At 47.3% G+C, this 17,669-nt stretch overlaps 1 protein-coding gene across 1 annotated transcript; it reads right to left on the reverse strand.

The window, feature by feature from the left end:
* Positions 1-549: 549 nt before the first annotated feature.
* Positions 550-14,385, reverse strand: LOC135825880 (uncharacterized). The gene is made up of 5 exons (XM_065338518.1): positions 13,902-14,385; positions 12,226-12,372; positions 6,651-6,791; positions 4,201-4,377; positions 550-1,418 (listed from the first exon to the last, which is right to left on the reverse strand). Exons 1-5 carry the CDS (start codon positions 13,972-13,974, stop codon positions 1,396-1,398), a joined length of 561 nt encoding a protein of 186 aa, XP_065194590.1. The 5' UTR covers positions 13,975-14,385; the 3' UTR covers positions 550-1,395.
* Positions 14,386-17,669: the final 3,284 nt, after the last annotated feature.

Raw genomic sequence — 17,669 nt, forward strand, 5'->3', positions numbered from 1 at the left:
TCAATGACGACATGTTCAGATGATCGTCACAAGCTATGCAACCATCCCGCTTTGAGCAGGACAGTCCTTTGACGAGGAAAGGGCATAGAATTGGTATAATAATTATAGCATCACTATCTCCACAAAAAGTGACAAAAGAGTATGATTTTTTTCAGTATTTCCAGTGATACTCCCCCAAAGGGTGCACGGTAGATAGGCATATGCGGATAATGCCGGCAGAAAAATTGGCTGAATTAGGTACTTTTCTCGTAAGTTTCATGCATGTGTTGGTATGTGGATAAGGAAATGGAGCAGAATTGGAGGAATTGCCCGCCATAAGGTTTGTATGGTTCCGTGCCAATTTCACTGCTTTTCGAGCAGAATCTGCCACCTTTTCGAGCATTATCCGCCAATGCCTACGGGTAGACCGAAGTGCCTGTAACTGCCGTGTCCGGATAACCCAGGTATGGGTGTAGTACTGTACTACCAAAATGCAACAGGCCCGTGTCGGTAGCAGTTCAGTTGAACGGTTTGGTTTCAAAGCTTGCTCCAGGCAATAGCACATTGCTACTCCATGCTAGTCAGAACACTTATGATCACAATCATGTATTTAAATATTCGACGATGCGAAAACAATCTAAAAGGTAAGGAGAAATACGCGTAAGGAGAAAAAGCGATGGAATATATTTTGCACCTCGTAACATGTTAAGACACCTAATTGACTTGAGGAGAGGGTGAGTCCAACCACGGAAGAAAGAGAAAAAAATGAAAAACAAGTAGAAAGAGGACAAGCAATGAGAGAGATAAAAGTGTTGTTATCGTAATAAATAAGATGAACATGCATGGTCAACATACCACCGTTATTTGGCGAACCAACGAATCGAGAAAAGCGAAAAACTAATTCTGCTGAATGCATGTCGTATTGTGAGTGTTCCTACGAATGTGTACAGGAGGAAAAATGTAATGATTATAAGAAAGATAGGAATGTTAGCTATCTGGTATCAAAGAATATGGCACATGTGTGTGTCTCCACATATCTCTCAGTAGGACTGTGTTCTTAGTAAAAATAATCGGTTGTATGTTGAGCTCCTGGAACCCCTAAGAAACTGAAGGCTCTCTTTCGCTCTCGCAAACGTGTCTCTTTGTTTTGCATTCCCCTCGCTATTACGGCTCGTGGGGTTATGACCAATTGAGAGCTGCAGTACTATCTCGAGAGACAGCAAAGGGGACAAAGCTCAAAGTATTTGCTGAGATCTTAGTAGTCCGGGTAGGAATGAGACCCGAGCAGGCGTACGGACAGCATGGTGTTCAGAACGCATTCTGATGATTACAATGGCTCACTTGCTGTGCCCCGCCACAACGGTCACACTCTGTGGACGAGGCGGCTGTCGACGCTGAACAAGATGCACACGCACGCTATTCAGCCTGGATGGGCAGATCTGTGGGCAGCAAGCAGAGTGCATACAATTACAGCATGTACACATGCACGCATAAACCACACAAACAGAGACGTAGATGCATAAATGTGCACACATATAGCATGTACAACACAAACAGATGTAGATGCATAAATGTGCACACATATAGCATGTACAACACAAACAGACGTAGATGCATAAATGTGCACACATAGATCAATTGCTTCATCGCAGACACACATGGTGCAGGTGTTAGACGAAGGGCACTCTTCTAGAGCACGCCGACCAAACAAACTGACTTTCAACTCGCATGGCCGCATCTCTTCCTCTCTCTTTCTGCATAAAATCGGAAGGCTGTGGAACTGCTTTCCACCAAGGCAGACATCCCAAGATTCACTTTCTAAACTTCAGCAGCAATATCGCTTACACGTGAACACTTTTAAATTTGACTGTAGTGGTATATCCCTGGAGATTTAAACTACAATTGTTTTATTTTGAACAACCCAGCCCTGTGTTTATTGCTCATTATGTAGCATATACTGTGACACGTGTAGTTTTCCTCACTGTTTATTTCTATTGCATGATTTGCATCAGGAGATCCCCTCGACAGGCCATCGCCTCTGGGAGATCCTTTAAAAATAATAAAGATTATTATTGCACTTTAGGTCCTTCTGCAGCAACAACTGTGGAAGTCCTCCACGAGTATACAGCTACTTTCAAGCTTTCTGTCAAAGTGAAGTACAGGAATACATGGACAAACGCATGCAGCTTGCACACACACACACACACACACACACACACACACACACACACACACACACACACACACACCGTACCCACACACACACACACCAGGGGCGTAGCCAGGATAGTGATCAAGGGGGGGGGGGGGGTGCCACGACTCCCCCCCCCCCCCCCCCCCACAAAAGTACATGCACTCAAGTTTTTGATCCGCGATACGGGGTGGGAGAGGGGGGGGGGGCAAAATTAGCCCCACATTTGACGCTGAAAATCAATCAGTGAATGGCAAGCCTCCAACCAGGTAGTAGTAATATGATGTATTACTCCCTGCTTCCAACTAATAATGAGCTTAGCCCTGGATGGTGCTTTCTCCAGAATCATCACACTCTCCATCGAACTTTCAAAGTCAGATTTCTCAACCCTTTTCTCTTCGTCGTGTTTGATAGTGCAGTAAGGCATCCTTGATCAAACATACCCCATGATGATATTTCCCACAAAAAAACACAAACTCCACTTCAACGTTACTTTCACTGTTCTGCTTCTGTACCGACCCTTGAAACACATGAAAGAGTCTTCTTTTCTTTTCCACAACCTCCAATGCAAACACTCAACCATCAGGACTACATGCACTTGTACAGTCATGTACATTATGCAAAACATAGCGCGAACAAACTGCTATGCCTGATGTGTGTGTTTCCATGAACTGTGTTGCTACTTCTACCCATGGCGTGCTTGTATGACTCTTCGCTTCTAACAAAACATGTGGAGTGCGATACAAATCATGTGCTGAGTCTGCTGAGGTCTGACGTAATGCTGCACAATGCTAGGTACGAAGCGGAGTTGCCCTTGACTAGGAGTTTCATTGCAAAATGGTCAATCATCAGACAAAATAGTCAACTGCAGTACTACAATACCTACTACTTCCTAGTCTGAACAACAAGGTTTGCTACTGTGCGCGATGTGCAGAGTTGCACATGTAATCAGCGGCCCGCATATTATGGTCTCTCTCGAACCAGCTGCGTACCATGATCGAAATTCTTGAGGGGGTGCTTTGGCACCCAAAGCACCCCCCCCCCCCTGCCTATACCCCTGCCCACACTCAGACTCAGACTCAGACATGCCCATCGCAGAAGCGATGATAGCGAACAGCTATGTTAGACATAGCAACTTGTACTGGGATAATGGGGTTACACCATTCAACAGCTTGCAAGGCTGATGAATTGACCGCCACTCATTTTAGCCTGGTATCCACCACACAGCTGATTGAAGTGGCTTTTTCTGACCAGTGAATCCCTATTTTTCATTTTTCATCCTTTTTTGACACACACACACCACACCACATACTCTGGCATACACTGGCTGTTGGTAACCACCCAGGAGAATGAAAGAAGAGCTAGGAGAATGAGAAAGAGAAGAAAGACGTGTGCGATCATAATCGTCGGGAATTGAACCCGCAACCTCTCGATTGGAAATCGACTGCACATACCACTGCACCATATGGGACACACTCACACGCACCCGCCCACTCCCGCGCGTGCACGCACACACACAGAGCATGTGCACATTTAGAGCAAGTGATTATCTCCCTCCTAGCATGATGAAGTTTGTCATCACCAAGCTCTTGCCAAACACAAGCAGACAAAAAGATGGAAAAGGAGAGAGATAGATAGCTAGAAAGGAGAGAGAGAGAGAGAGAGAGAGAGAGAGAGAGAGAGAGAGAGAGAGAGAGAGAGAGAGAGAGAGAGACACACACACACACACACACACACACACACAGACACACACACACAGAGACACACAGAGAGAGACAGTGAGAGAGAGATAGAGAGAGAGAGAAAAAAAGAGAGAGAGAGAGAGAGAGAGAGAGAGAGAGAGAGAGAGAGAGAGAGAGAGAGAGAGAGAGAGAGAGAGAGAGAGAGAGAGAGAGAGGGAGAGAGAGAGAGAGCCTGAGAGAGAGCCTGAGGGAGGGAGAGAGAGAGAGAGAGAGAGAGAGAGAGAGAGAAATAGAGAGCGAGAGAGAGAGAGATGGGGGAGGGGGGACTTGGAAGTGCATTGGACTTACAATCTTCTCGCCGTGATCTCGTATGTATGATATGTGCTAGTACACCATAGGTGATGGCTAAGACACCACTAACGCAGGCAATGACCAATCCAGTCGATGCATGCACCTCATACACGGGTGACCTGAATTTCCGTCCGACATGGACCATGCAGCCTGTCATCAGTGCCATGAGCACGGCTGAGTGAACACAGGGAAACGTACGCAACAAAAATCATTTTAAGTATCTAGTCATCTAGTTTTAGTGGTTTTATCTCATGTTTTTCAATGTGTGAGAAATCATTCACTATTTTTTTCTTTCTTTTCTTCTTCTTTTTAGAAAATTGGGTGTTTCTCGCATACCTTCATTTGCTGTTGCTTTATGCCTTCTTTTTGATGGTTTCTGTTGCTCATTTGGATTGAAATAAAAATGATTCGCCTACTCAGTATCTAGAACTGCTCCAAGATTTCAAACCAACCGGGCACACGTGTACCTGGCACAGCCCATGCAACCGGGTCAGAGCCGGGTCTGTTCAAGTGCGGCTACCGCATGTACATCGGAGAGTTGTACGTATTTTAGGATTCCTTGATCAAATCATCTGCGAGGAGATAATAATTTTAATATAGCTATGAATAGGATGAAGGACGCAGACATCACGCAACTACGTTACTTGTTCGACATGGATGTGTATTTTATAAAAATAATAATTATTGAAACCCAGAATCGATTTTCTCGTTCCAATCATCTGTGGGGAAAAATACGGAACTAAAGGATACCAACCAATAAAAGTTAAGTAATCGAAAGGTGTTAGAAATGCCACATAAAATCATGATACAAGTGCAATAAAACCACTAGAGGAAACGCAAAAGGTAACAAGATTACGTAACCAAAGGTGAGAAGGCACTGAACGAAGTGTCAACCTATGAATACAACCTAAGTGCAACAACGTGCTCTTTCTATTACTTAACTTCAGTTTCCGGCATTGGCTGGTATCCTTTAGTTCCGTATTTTTCCCCACTGATGATTGGAATGAGAAAATCGATTCTGGGTTTCAATATTATTGTTATAAAATACACCTACACATACAAGGTGTGACTGATGATTTTTTTTCTTTCTTTCATATCTGGCTTGCAAGTGTTGAGTTTCAGAGAGAAAAGAGCAGTACGTGGCATGTGGCCTCTAATTTCCTAAAACTTTGAAATTCTCCGTGAAGTCCAAATTTGAAATTGCATTATTTGTATTTGCTCGCAGTGGACATAGTTTGATGCGCTCCCCATGATATCAAGAAAATGGCCGAGGGCCCTCTTCATTGGTGTGAGTTGCCAGTATTATATGATGCAAGCCAGATATGGATTGATCGAAGAAGGATAGATTTACTATCACTGTGGATAAGAGTCATACTGTAGCTCAGTTGGTTAGAGCATTGCTCGCGAATAGCAAGGTCCCTGGTTCGAGTCCCGGTGATGTGACTGGTGATTTTTTCTTTCTTTCATATCTGGCTTGCAAGTGTTGAGTTTCGAAGAGAAAAGAGCAGTACGTGGCATGTGGCCTCTAATTTCCTAATACACATACATGTCGAACTTAATAGCTATATTCCTTGATCAGTGATGTGTATTGTATTCCCAACTGCGTGACAGGTGACCCGGGTGACCCGGTTGACCCGGTGACCCGGTGTTCTTTTCCAAGCGGGTCCAAGTACCCCCCAACCGGGTCGCTGACCCGGCTCTGGAGCAGACATTGCACCAGAATCTAGAACTGCTTTGCAAGGACAACACCTTCTCAACCATCGCCACTTTCGTTCCCTTTAAAAACGAAAAGAAAGCCATCAGCACCCCATATACTGCAAAAGCAGAAATGTTCGGCGGTGTAATATTTTCGGTATTCTCCAAAATTGGCGGTTCGGTGGAGTGAAATTTTCGGCAAAACCCGTTTTCCAGGTAAGTCTACTAGTAATATAATTATGTATACAGTACCGGTTGTACCGAAATTTTCGGTGCGTTCTATTTTCGGTAAACATTGTCGGGACCAAAGTTACCGAAAATAAAACACCGCCGAAAACTTCTACTTTTACAGTCCATGCGTTTTCTCTTGACCGGCGCATAATGCATACAACTGTCTTATCACGAGCAATCATCCATCCGCTATAAGGGTACAGTGCTGCCGGTCGCAGTAGGCCTGGCAGCCAGCCTCGCAGCCTAGACTGTTCTTAAAAATAAATGTATTACAGTCTATGCACAGTTGAGCCACCGTGTATACATTGGTATGCAGTGCTCGGTGAAATTCTAGCCTGCTGGTTCTTCGGCGCCCGACAGTTCTCTACTGAAATTAGGCTGCTGATCTTTAGCCTGATCATAACACAACAATGGCGACGATGACGACGACGACGACGGCGACGATGATGACGGCAGCAGCAGCAGCAACAACAACAAAAACTGAAGCATAAGGGTAGGCCATAAGAGGATGATATACGTACCAGACATGAACACAAAGACTTGGGGAGCAAAGTAGACCCAACGTGGAACCTGCATTCTTTGAATGATAAGCGATGAAGCCATGGCGAAACCAAACGTTATCATGGCTAAACAATGGAATGCTTCTGCAACCTTAATTCCACCTACGCAAAAACAAACACACAAAAAGCATCAGCATAGTTGTAAGCCTGTAATCCATTTATGATAGACTGTGATGGCTGGCAAACAAATGCCATGGTTATCTTGCCCCGGCATCTGTCACAAGGTGACTTTGCTGAGGACGAAGCCCAAGGCGCTATAACAGACCCTCTCCAGAGAGAAGGAGAGGGAGAGAGAGAGAGAGAGAGAGAGAGAGAGTGGGGGGGGGGAGGGAGAGAAAGAGAAGAGAGAGAGAGAGAGAGAGAGAGAGAGAGAGAGAGAGAGAGAGAGAGAGAGAGAGAGAGAGAGAGAGAGAGAGAATGTACGGAGAGAGGCAATGCTGCGACAGTCATTAATTATTACACCTCTGGGAAAGAAGAGGGTTTAGGAGATCGAAGAAGGAACTACATGTAGGGCTGCAATGAGTAGAGGTTTGGCCGGGTAACAGGTTGGTTGGTTGGTTTATTTTAATTCGCACAATAAACGGGAACTAGGCCCAGTGATATAAAGGCGAATGGATAAGCCACATTTAGGAAAGAGAGGACAGGAATTAGACAGGTCCGGGTATCTCTTTCCGGGTAGCACGGGTACCCTATCGGGTGTTTCTTGTGCACACGCCAGACAGTTTCTTGGGATCGGGAGAGCTTGATTTGACTGAATTTGACTGACACTGCACAAGAGGTAAAATTATTGTTCTTGCTGTGAACTGAAAGAAGACGACGACTAAAGCGAAGCGGGTCACGTCACGATCATGTGAGTGCAGACCAATCTGCAGAAAGGCCTTTTCTACGTCTCCACTTATGGCTACCGGAGAAAGACGAAAACGAAGAAGAATACCGCAAAGGTCTGGAACAAGATTGGGGCCAGCGTGCAAGCAGTCGTTGAGACTGGCGAGTTTTTCGGAACATTTTGCGGACGCATCATACACTACCCTCAGCTTCGTGGTAGTAGCAGTAGGTTTGAGTACTGAATGGTGTGGAAGGTAGTGAATCTGGTTGGTTGTAAAACCACGAGGAACATCTTCTATCATGCCCCTGTCAAGCTGGTCTTGAATCACGGTATCGTACTGGTCAAGAAGTTCCGGATGGGCTTCGAGGCGACGCACTTGTGCCTTCAGGCGACCGAAAGCCAGACCGTAGTTTGTCGGAAGAGGAGGATGTGAGTCCCTCCAGGGCCAACTCACCGCGTACCGACCCTCGGCAAAGGAGATGGAGTTGGCGAAGCGCTCGCCCACAAGATCTTGCGACGACGTATCGTCAAAAGTACCCAAGCTCTCTGTCGACCAGAACTTACGGAGGTCGAATTCAGGGTCCGTGTCTGTTTGATGAGCAAGACATGACTGCGCCTCTGTGGTGGCAGGCACAGGCAGACTGCCGGTACAGATAAAACCAAGAACGGAGTCGAGCAAGACCAGACCACCGCTTAGTTCGGTGCGGTCCTTGCCGATAATATCATAATAGTGATCGAGACCAATCAAGACGTCTACGACCATGGGCTCTGCGCTGCTGGAGAGCGGTTCTGCAAGTGGCAGAGACTGTAGAAGAGGAAAAGAAGAAGCAAGTGGACATCGCGCAATTGGAGCGGTTATGTTCGGAAGTACACTGGCCTGAATCGCACGAGTGGACCCATCCTTACACTGCATGGTCAAACTCACCTTGGCGTACACGGTACTTTTTCTTTTGTTGTTCCCAAATGTAGCCAAGGAGAGTGTTTCATTTCCGATTGTGGGCAAATCGAGCTGATCTCGATAAGCTTGCGTGATGTATGTCTTGGTGGAGCCGGTATCAAAGAGAATACGGCCATTGATCGGCTTCAGCTTGGAGGAGAGAAACGGTGCCACAGCAGTTTGCATCATGATCTGGTGATCGGCGTTTGCGACCGTGCTCGTGGCAGGCTTGGGTTTGAAGGACTGAGCATTCGGGCTCATAGTGGAAGCTTGCCTCTGAGTGGATGCGGCAGTGAATTTATCTGGACACAAGCTGCTGTGGTGTGCAGGATTGTGGCAATAGAAACACCGCCGTTTGCTAGAGCAATCGTGCACGGAGTGGCCTGATCGCAAACACTTGAAACACCTTTGTTTAGCTACGCTCTTCCTCGCTTCTACTGTAGTGTACTTATTGCATTCGTCAGAGAAATGTGCCTCCGAACTGCAAAAAACACACACTCTCTTGGGCTTCGCTTTTGAAGTAGCTGAAGCTGAGGCAACAAGAGATTGACCGGACGCACTGGCAGATGGTGATTCGTGCGATTTTTTCGGTGGCTGGCTGAGGCGATCTGCTGCTTCATTCGCTATTATGAAGTTGGCTACTGCAGCGCGCAAGTCCGAAACGGTCCAGGATTGTGGCCCCTTTTTTAATTCCAAAGCCGCTAGCGTGGTGCGTGGCAATTTGTTCGTAATCATTGACACAAACACCGCCTGATTAACATTCTCACCAAGCGCTGTGAGGCTTCGCAAGTGCACCTCCAACGCATCGTGCAACCTACGCAAAGATGGAGTAGCGTTGGACGCAGGCGGTAAGTCCATGATTGCCGTGTAGTGTGCATTGACGCGAAGCTGATCATTCCCGAAACGTTTGCGGAGAATGTCAAGCGCGGTTGTGTAGTTGGTATCTGATATGGGCAAGCCAGCTATGGCATCCCGAGCCAAACCCGTTACGTGATCTCTTAGGTACGACAGTTTCTGGACACCCGACAACCCTTGATTCGCATCAATAGACGCAACAAACATATCGTGAAACTCAGCCCATTTCAGGAAATCACCAGAAAATGTTGGTATTTCAAATTTGGGCAAATTGACTGAACTTGTGGGAGCTGGTTGTGGTTGAGGTGATGATGCTTGCATGTGTTGTACGACTAGTTGGTGTTGTTTGATTAGATCCTCTTGCGACTGTAATACTTGCTGGTGTTGACTATGTGTAATAGACTGCGTACGAACAAGATCTCCTATTGACTGTTGGATGCTGGACAAATCAACCATACTAGTTTCTTGTTTGATACCCGCACTGCCCGTACTCTTGGTGCTACTTGGTGAGCTAGTACTAGTAGTAGCAGCTTCTGGACGGTTCGTCTGGGCTCTGTACTGCGGAGATCGCTTGCATTCAACAATTGACCCTCTGATGCGTACCGAATACGCAACCACATCGCAGATCTCCGTTTGCAGAGCCTCATCTGAACCCTCCAGAGTCTCCGAGTCCAAAACACTGGCCAATGCATCACACGCCTCATCATATGCGTACAATTCTTCAACAATACAATCCACAAGTGTACTTAGCTTTTTTGGATCCGAGTCCACGTGTTCTGGCGACAACTCGTCGGCCCTTTGACCTCCTTCCTTCGATAAAAGGAGTTCGGCCTCTTTGACGAGTTCGTCGATGGATCCTTGCAGCTGCGCGATCTTGGCCCGGCGCATGATCTGCGTGCCGGTCGTCACTGCTCTCTTCGGCATGTTAGCTCGACGACCCAAATCGGGCAAGCTGCTTACAAATTATTTGAGTCGAGTCTATCTTTCTCAAGATTGGAATGGTACGCACGGCTCGTTTCGAGCTCCGGTGCGGTTCATGTCCCGGGTTTCGGCACCACTTTGTGCACACGCCAGACAGTTTCTTGGGATCGGGAGAGCTTGATTTGACTGAATTTGACTGACACTGCACAAGAGGTAAAATTATTGTTCTTGCTGTGAACTGAAAGAAGACGACGACTAAAGCGCAAGGCGCTTGCGCAGAGAAAAAAAGGAGGAAAAAACATGGAGAAAGTCGCCAAGAGGTGAGTGAGTCAGTAGAAATAATAAACACGCGGCCCAGCTTCGGTGTGGGAACGCGGAAACAAAACCGGGGTAGAGAACACAAACTATGACGTGTACTGCAAATAATCTCATGACGTTGAACATCATGTCAACGTCGTGACATTTCTCTTTTCTTTTCTTTTTTACATAGTTTGTACAATGAGTCTGCACTTGTGCTACATAGAAACCCTGGTGTACAGTAAGCACGTAGTTTTGGTTTTTACATGCACCGTTGCAAAAACACTGTACTCCAACCACCTGATCGGGTTGTCAGGAGCAAACTGCTACCCGACTGCCTGCTCTAATTACGGGTAGCATGGGCACCCTACTGTGACTGTCAGACCAGATATTTTAACGTCAATTTAAAAAAAGTTAATGATCTCCGGATTTTTGTGGGTTAGCGAGGTGAAATTCTAACGAATTCTGTCTCAAAACCGGCAAGTGAGTGTACATGTACATATAGTTTTGTACATAACGACTTCAAATGTTAACGAATTGTTTAAATTCGTTTTAAAATCGTTAGAATTTAATGCTCGTTAACATTGCTGGCCGTACAGTACTCGATGACACCCCTAAAGGGAATGCATATTATTTCTTCGCTAGCAATGTCGAGTTACCTTGACATTTGTGTACTGCAAGAAATGGCGTGGACCATGTGCACAACCACGCGTATATACCGTAAAGTCTTGCATAAAAGCCGCACTTGAATAGAAGCCGCCCTCGAATAGAAGCCGCAATTTTGGGGCCCATCAAATCACACATAAGTCTGGTTTTAGTGCTGACATACATAGAAATACCTGTCTTGTATAGAAGCATCTCTCATAGAAGCCTGCAAAATTTCACCAAGAAAGTCATAGGAGCCGCGGCTTTTATACAAGACTTTACGGTATATATATTATAATATGGTTGTATTATTTTTTTCTTCCAGAATCCGCTGCTCATCGGATGCTCCAAAAACGTTAGGGCATGGAACGAGATCAGATTGGTGACGTGGCATGGGGGGGGGGGGGAAGGGGGGAGGGGGGGGGGGGGGAGGGTGGCTGAACCAGCCATGTGGTACTAGTCTCTACTAGTGCTGCTGATACAAGCCAAAAAGGCTAAGGCTGCGTTTACATGGAGAAGAAACAAAACAAAACGGAGCGAAAACGCGCGACCCTCGCATTGTTTTTAAACCCATTCCCACGCAAATGCAAACGCAGCGGTTTCGTCCCGTTTTGGTCGCACTTCGTTGTCGTGTAAACGCAGCCTAAGACACCATGGCAGCGTCACCCGCCAAAGACAAGACACATGACTACGGCTGCTGCTGCGTGTCAGCCACAACGGCAGCAACAACATGACTAGAGTTGCTGCTGCATGGCAGCCACAACAGCAGTAGAAGCAGCAGTAGCAGCAGCAGTAGCAACAGCAGCAACAGCAGCAACAGCAGCAACAGCAGTAGCAGCAGCAACAGCAGCAACACCAGTAGCAGCGGCAGCAGCAGCAGTAGCAGCAGTAGCAGCACCAGCAGCAGCAGCAACAGTAGCAACAGCAACCACAGCAACCACAGCATTAGCAGCAGCAGTAGCAGCGACAGTAGGAGCAGCAAAAGTAGCAGCAGCAGCAACAGCAGCAACAGCGGCAGCAACAACAGCAGCAGTAGCAGCAGCAAAAAAACTTACCCGGCGTGCTATTGGCAGCACTGTAAGTGCCACAGACCTTAGCCGGAACTCCGAGTTCGTTGATGATTTCCACACACACTCTCCATACACCCAGCTGCATTTCTGTACCGCAACTTTCATCACTGATCAGGATAAATGGAGGGATTACTGCAACAGCACAGCAGCCCAGAGCAGCGCAATGGAAAAATATGAAAGTCAACCTCAGTAAAGAGTAAGTCAAATTGTAGATAGTATGATGGTGCATGATTGACACCTATGTTCAATGGTGCCCATCTCCAAGAGTGTGCAGCTCTGATCTCCTAGCTATGGGTGCCCTGCGCGGCTCACTGCCTTTCTTACGCAGTGAAATGACGATCAAGCTACACATCGACTGTAACGTCACTACATATCGGTAGTATTAGTAACAAGAGTACATCATATTATTATGACTTCTAGCACTAGTATTAAAATCCGGAGCATGCGCGCCACTGTTCATGGTTCTTTCCCCTTTTCCGTGTAATAATGAACTTGCCAAACTACTGCTTGTCCTTTGTGCTTGGACTGAGTTTTTACTTAACTCACTATGGTCGGTATGGATACATAACATCTACCCTTGTTAGTAGAAAACCGGGGGGGGGGGGGATTGCTTGCCAGGGGATTTTGGATGGTTGACTACTACGTAATGTGACTAGTATTGTAATTTGTAACCGATGTCGTACTATCGAGGGTAGACCTGTGACAGGATTTGAGTTGTCCTGTGGCTTAGAAGCGACGACTTCACGCATAATATCAATATGGTACTGTCGTGGACATGGAAATCCGGTCGCACGTCTAGCGGCCCCAGGGCGCCGGCCATGCAGCCGTGCGTACGCATACCGTACGCACATTCATTTATGAGCTGCAGCGAACTAGTCACACCGGATCAACATGTGCACTGCATGCAACGTTCTGTTCGCACTGACGGTGCCGGCCCCGGTCATTCCACTGGATCTCCATGTCCACGACAGTACTCGGAGCTGCAATGCCTGTGTGTCACATGAAGTAGGTACAAATCCAACAGAAGTCTCAGAGAAAAATGTACTTGGAAGTTGGAAACTGTAGCAGATCGATAACGACATCATGCTCCAGCCGATTCTCTTGCTCGTGGCTGCGTAATGTGGGCGGCGCACTGCACCACATCCCATGTGCATAGTTCAACACTCTTGGGATTTTGTCACCTGTATTATGCCGCACGGATGTGACTAGCTGCTCCCACCCATTGACGTCTGTGACCTCATCGGCCTGAATGTCGAAATAGTGCCAAGCGGGGACAATCTTCACAATGAATGCCGTTATTTCATCACCCATACATAAAAGCAGTTGGATCTGGCCAGTGTTGGACAAGACAGTAGGTCGCATTTCGTGCACAAGTTTGCACTGCATCGCCACTTGTCACGCTTTGTAGAGGTAGATGACTCTCCTCTGATGACCTATAAACCCCCCCCCCCCCCCCCCCCCCCGCAAACACACACCCGTGCCCTGAGATCCTGGACCCGCCACTGTGTAGGAGCCATGTCGTATCACAGTTTAGCTCCGCAGATAATATTATTGTTCTTCATCCGCCTGTTTACGAACACCTCACTCGGAATCGTACGGACATTACAAGCAATGATTTCGCGCAACAATAGGTTCTAGGACCAGACTCGGTTGTGACTTACCAGAGATGGTAAACATCAGCACCATCGCCAGCGCTGCCGTGGCACAAAGCAAACAGTACAGTACACTGGCCATAGCATGCCCCGGTCTAGCTCTCTCGCCTTCTCGACCCTCTCAACTGGTGGCGGACGACGACACTACTCTGGGATTGGTGACAGGATATGAAAGAAGGTTCGCTTCCCTTTGGCGGAATGTACCTCCAGTCCCATTAGCACCGACAGCAAATCCTCGAAGAGTTCTAATCCACGCGAAGGAAGCGTTTGCCGGTGAGCCTTGCTCACCTCAACATTTTCGGGGCTGAGTGAAGCTCTACCGACGGCAGCCGACACTCGTCGTCAGACCTCCACGCGATGGCTGCCAATGCGCTGCCACCACCGAGGAGTTGTCTGTACAACTCCCTTGCCAACACTCAAGGCAACAGCCGGCTCAAGTATGGCTTCGTCAGGAGGAAGTAACTTTATAACTCCCCTGGTCATCTCCCTGGGCAGGATCAATATCGTTCCCGGTTGATGGACAAGACGTAGTTAGTTGTGAGAATTTTGTTTTGGAAGGTTCGCCGGTAGATTGTTTGACCTTTGTGTCTTTGACGTCCAAAGCTAAAAGACTGGCGTGCAACACCCTTTCGTCGACAGTCGCGTCGTTGAACCCATGCATAATGTTCAGTGGTCTGCACTTTTATTTGGTCGGTGCAGGGAATAGTATGAGCATGAGAACAATCAGTGATGAGATTGGAAGGTAGATCTCCATAACTTATGGCATAAGTCAAAACGTAACCTGTGACCCCTAGTCGGGGAAGTAACTCCTGCATAAAACTGGCCGCGCCCCACAGCTACCCTGCTGGAGCCCTTGGAGCAGGCGGTTGTACATAGGCATGGGCGGGTAATGCTAGTTATTTGCTGCGATAATGCAAGGCAATGCTCATATTATGAGGATATAATGCCACTTATAATGCTCGCACTACTCGATAATGCCAGTTTGAAAGTTGGAAAATCGATTTAAAGGGGAACTCCGGTCCAAAATCACCCCCATTTTTTATTGCGGAATCCATTAGAGTATGTCGTAAGTGGTAGAATGGCGAAAACCGGAAGCTTCTACGACAAGGATAACATACCTAAATTACCAATTGCAATTTTCCATATTTCGCACGAGGGGGCCCCCTCCCACCCTGTGATGTAAAACGTTCTCAGCCCGGTCCACTCAGATGAAATTTTCAAATAATTGAAGCAAAAATGAAAAGTCCTTGGCCATTGTTGAAGTGCTTGTTGTTCTGTGCCCTGCGATATTGTCAGCATACTGTTGGGACTCTGCGTGGCGAAGCACTCCAGGGACATGTCGCACGTACTAAGAGAATAGCAGAGTCCCTAGCACCGACCCTTGCGGAACGCCTCGTGTACAATGTGTCTCGTCTCCTCTGTTATTTCCAATTTTCACCTGTTGTCGTCGACCCTGGAGATAGCTGGAGAACCACTGTAGTGCTACTCCGCTTATGTCAATAGTTTGAAGCTCGTTAAGTACCAGTTCATGGCGTACCCGATCGAAGGCCTTGCTCATGTCCACGAGTACAACCCCGCAATACTCGCCCTTGTCCACACTCATCATCCAGCGGTTAAGTGCGATTAGCGCATCTTCACAGGAGTGCCCTCTCCGGTAGGCGAATTGCTCATCTGGGAGAATACGAAGCTCAGCGTGACCTTGAAGGAACCGTATCATTTGCCGATGTACTACCTTCTCAAGGATCTTAGAAACAATCGGCAAAAATGAAACGGGGCGATAATTCGACGCTTCAGATTTGTCGCCTGACTTGTGGATAGGACACACTGTAGCCAATTTGTACACGTCTGGTACCATTCCAGTACTCAAGGACTCGTTAGTGATCTGCGCTATGGGACCTGCAGCGGCAGGCTCACAGAGGCGTAGGAGCAGAGGAGGAATGTCATCCGATCCAGATGCCTTGACGCAGTTCAATTTTTTTTTTACAAGATAACCACAAACCGTCATGGTCCAAACGCCGGCAAAAACGCACAGAGATGCACATAGCGATGGCAGCCAAAGCAGTGGAGGCGGGGCAAGAGCAGCTAAACCGACCGGGGGTCTTGGCCTCAGCACTGCTCATGCGCGCCAAAAGGCGCAACAGGTTGCTTATCTCCAGAGCTGAAACGGCGCGAAATAAGGGGCGTCTGCGTCAGCTGTTGTCGAGATGTCAGGTATTAGGTTGCTCAAGGGTGGGCGAGGATTAGGATCAGTGACAACGGACGCAAATGTGGCAGTCAGATCGCCTAACGTAGCTTTTGGTTGTTCCGGGACAAAGTTGCGCCCTGTGAGCGAGTTTAGAAGCGCCCACTGCTGCCTTGGCTTATTCTTCACATCTCGAAACTCCCTGTTGTAATACTCTCGTCTCAGCTTTCTATTTAACAGTGTGGCTTCCCTCCTTGTTGCCCTGTAGTGTACTGTTGTTTCACTGATTCATTTCCGGGATGTTTCAAAACACTTTTCACTCCTCCGACCATTCCGGTCTCGGAATCAACATGTCATACCATAGCCCGTATACTCGGCTATTGGGTGGAAGCGTGCTTTCGCTTTGCATAACAGTGTCTTGTCAAGCTTTTGTGTTCAATCTTGCACTTCAATTGATCATTCCATTTACTGCCAATTTTGGGTTACTTCACTTTGGTTCTTGATTCATGGTGACACGTAGTGCATACGGCCGTGGCTAGTAATGGGTATGTGAAGGCATCGGTGGGTGTTCGCCGGCCCGACGCCGGGTCCGGCCGGGTGCATGATATGAAAGTGGGTGTTTGGCGGGTGGGCATATGAAGGTGGGTGTTTGGCGGGTGGGCATATGAAGGTGGGTGTTTGGCGGGTGGGCATATGAAGGTGGGTGTTTGGCGGGTGGGCATATGAAGGTGGGTGTTTGGCGGGTGGGCATATGAAGGTGGGTGTTTGGCGGGTGGGCATATGAAGGTGGGTGTTTGGCGGGTGGGCATATGAAGGTGGGTGTTTGGCGGGTGGGCATATGAAAGTGGGTGTTTGGCGGGTGGGCATATGAAGGTGGGTGTTTGGCGGGTGGGCATATGAAGGTGGGTGTTTGGCGGGTGGGTACATATAACATGAATGTGTATATGGGTGTTTGGCGGGTATAAGTATGACGTACATGTAGGTGGAAAGGAAGGATTGGAGCAAAAGAGGCATAAATGGAGACAGACAAAAGGGATAGAAAATTAATGAAAGGAGAAACAGACAACAGACAGATCATGCTCCACGTCCTGTAGGCCTTTGCGGATAATATCGGCAGAAAAATTGGCAGAATTCGGTACTTTTTCTGGTAAGTTTCATGCATGTTTGGTATGTGGATAAAGAAATGGAGCAGAATTCGAGGAATTGCCCGCCATAAGGTTTGTATGGTTCTGCCAATTTCACTGCTTTTCGAGCAGAATCTGCCACCTTTTCGAGCATTATCCGCCAATGCCTAACGTCCTGTGATTCAATCATTTTTATCCGCTTTCATAATTATATACCCTTCTTCATGATTTTAATCATTTTATACATACATTTTCATTAATTGTACTCTTCATCATTTAGTCGGAATTAGGTCTCCGGACCTGGTGAGAAGGCAGAAATGCCTGTTCACTTGGTGAAGTAAAATAAAATAAACAAACAAGCAAACAGACCGACAGACAGACACAGAACAATAGATGTACATTTCCAGCACAAGATGGACATGTAATGCACGGGTACATGTGACATACACTTGGGAATATCCTACGCTAGTG

Source organism: Sycon ciliatum, chromosome 10, assembly GCF_964019385.1.
Source record: "Sycon ciliatum chromosome 10, ocSycCili1.1, whole genome shotgun sequence".
NCBI lineage: Eukaryota > Metazoa > Porifera > Calcarea > Leucosolenida > Sycettidae > Sycon > Sycon ciliatum.

Excerpts from the sequence above, each read along its gene's own strand:
- LOC135825880 (XM_065338518.1), bottom strand. The coding sequence starts at position 13,974 with ATGGCCAGTGTACTGTACTGTTTGCTTTGTGCCACGGCAGCGCTGGCG. Across the intron at positions 12,373-13,901 it reads GCTGATGTTTACCATCTCTG|TAATCCCTCCATTTATCCTG; the intron begins GTAAGTCACAAC and ends GTGCTGTTGCAG. Across the intron at positions 1,419-4,200 it reads GAGATCACGGCGAGAAGATT|ATCTGCCCATCCAGGCTGAA; the intron begins GTAAGTCCAATG and ends TGCTGCCCACAG.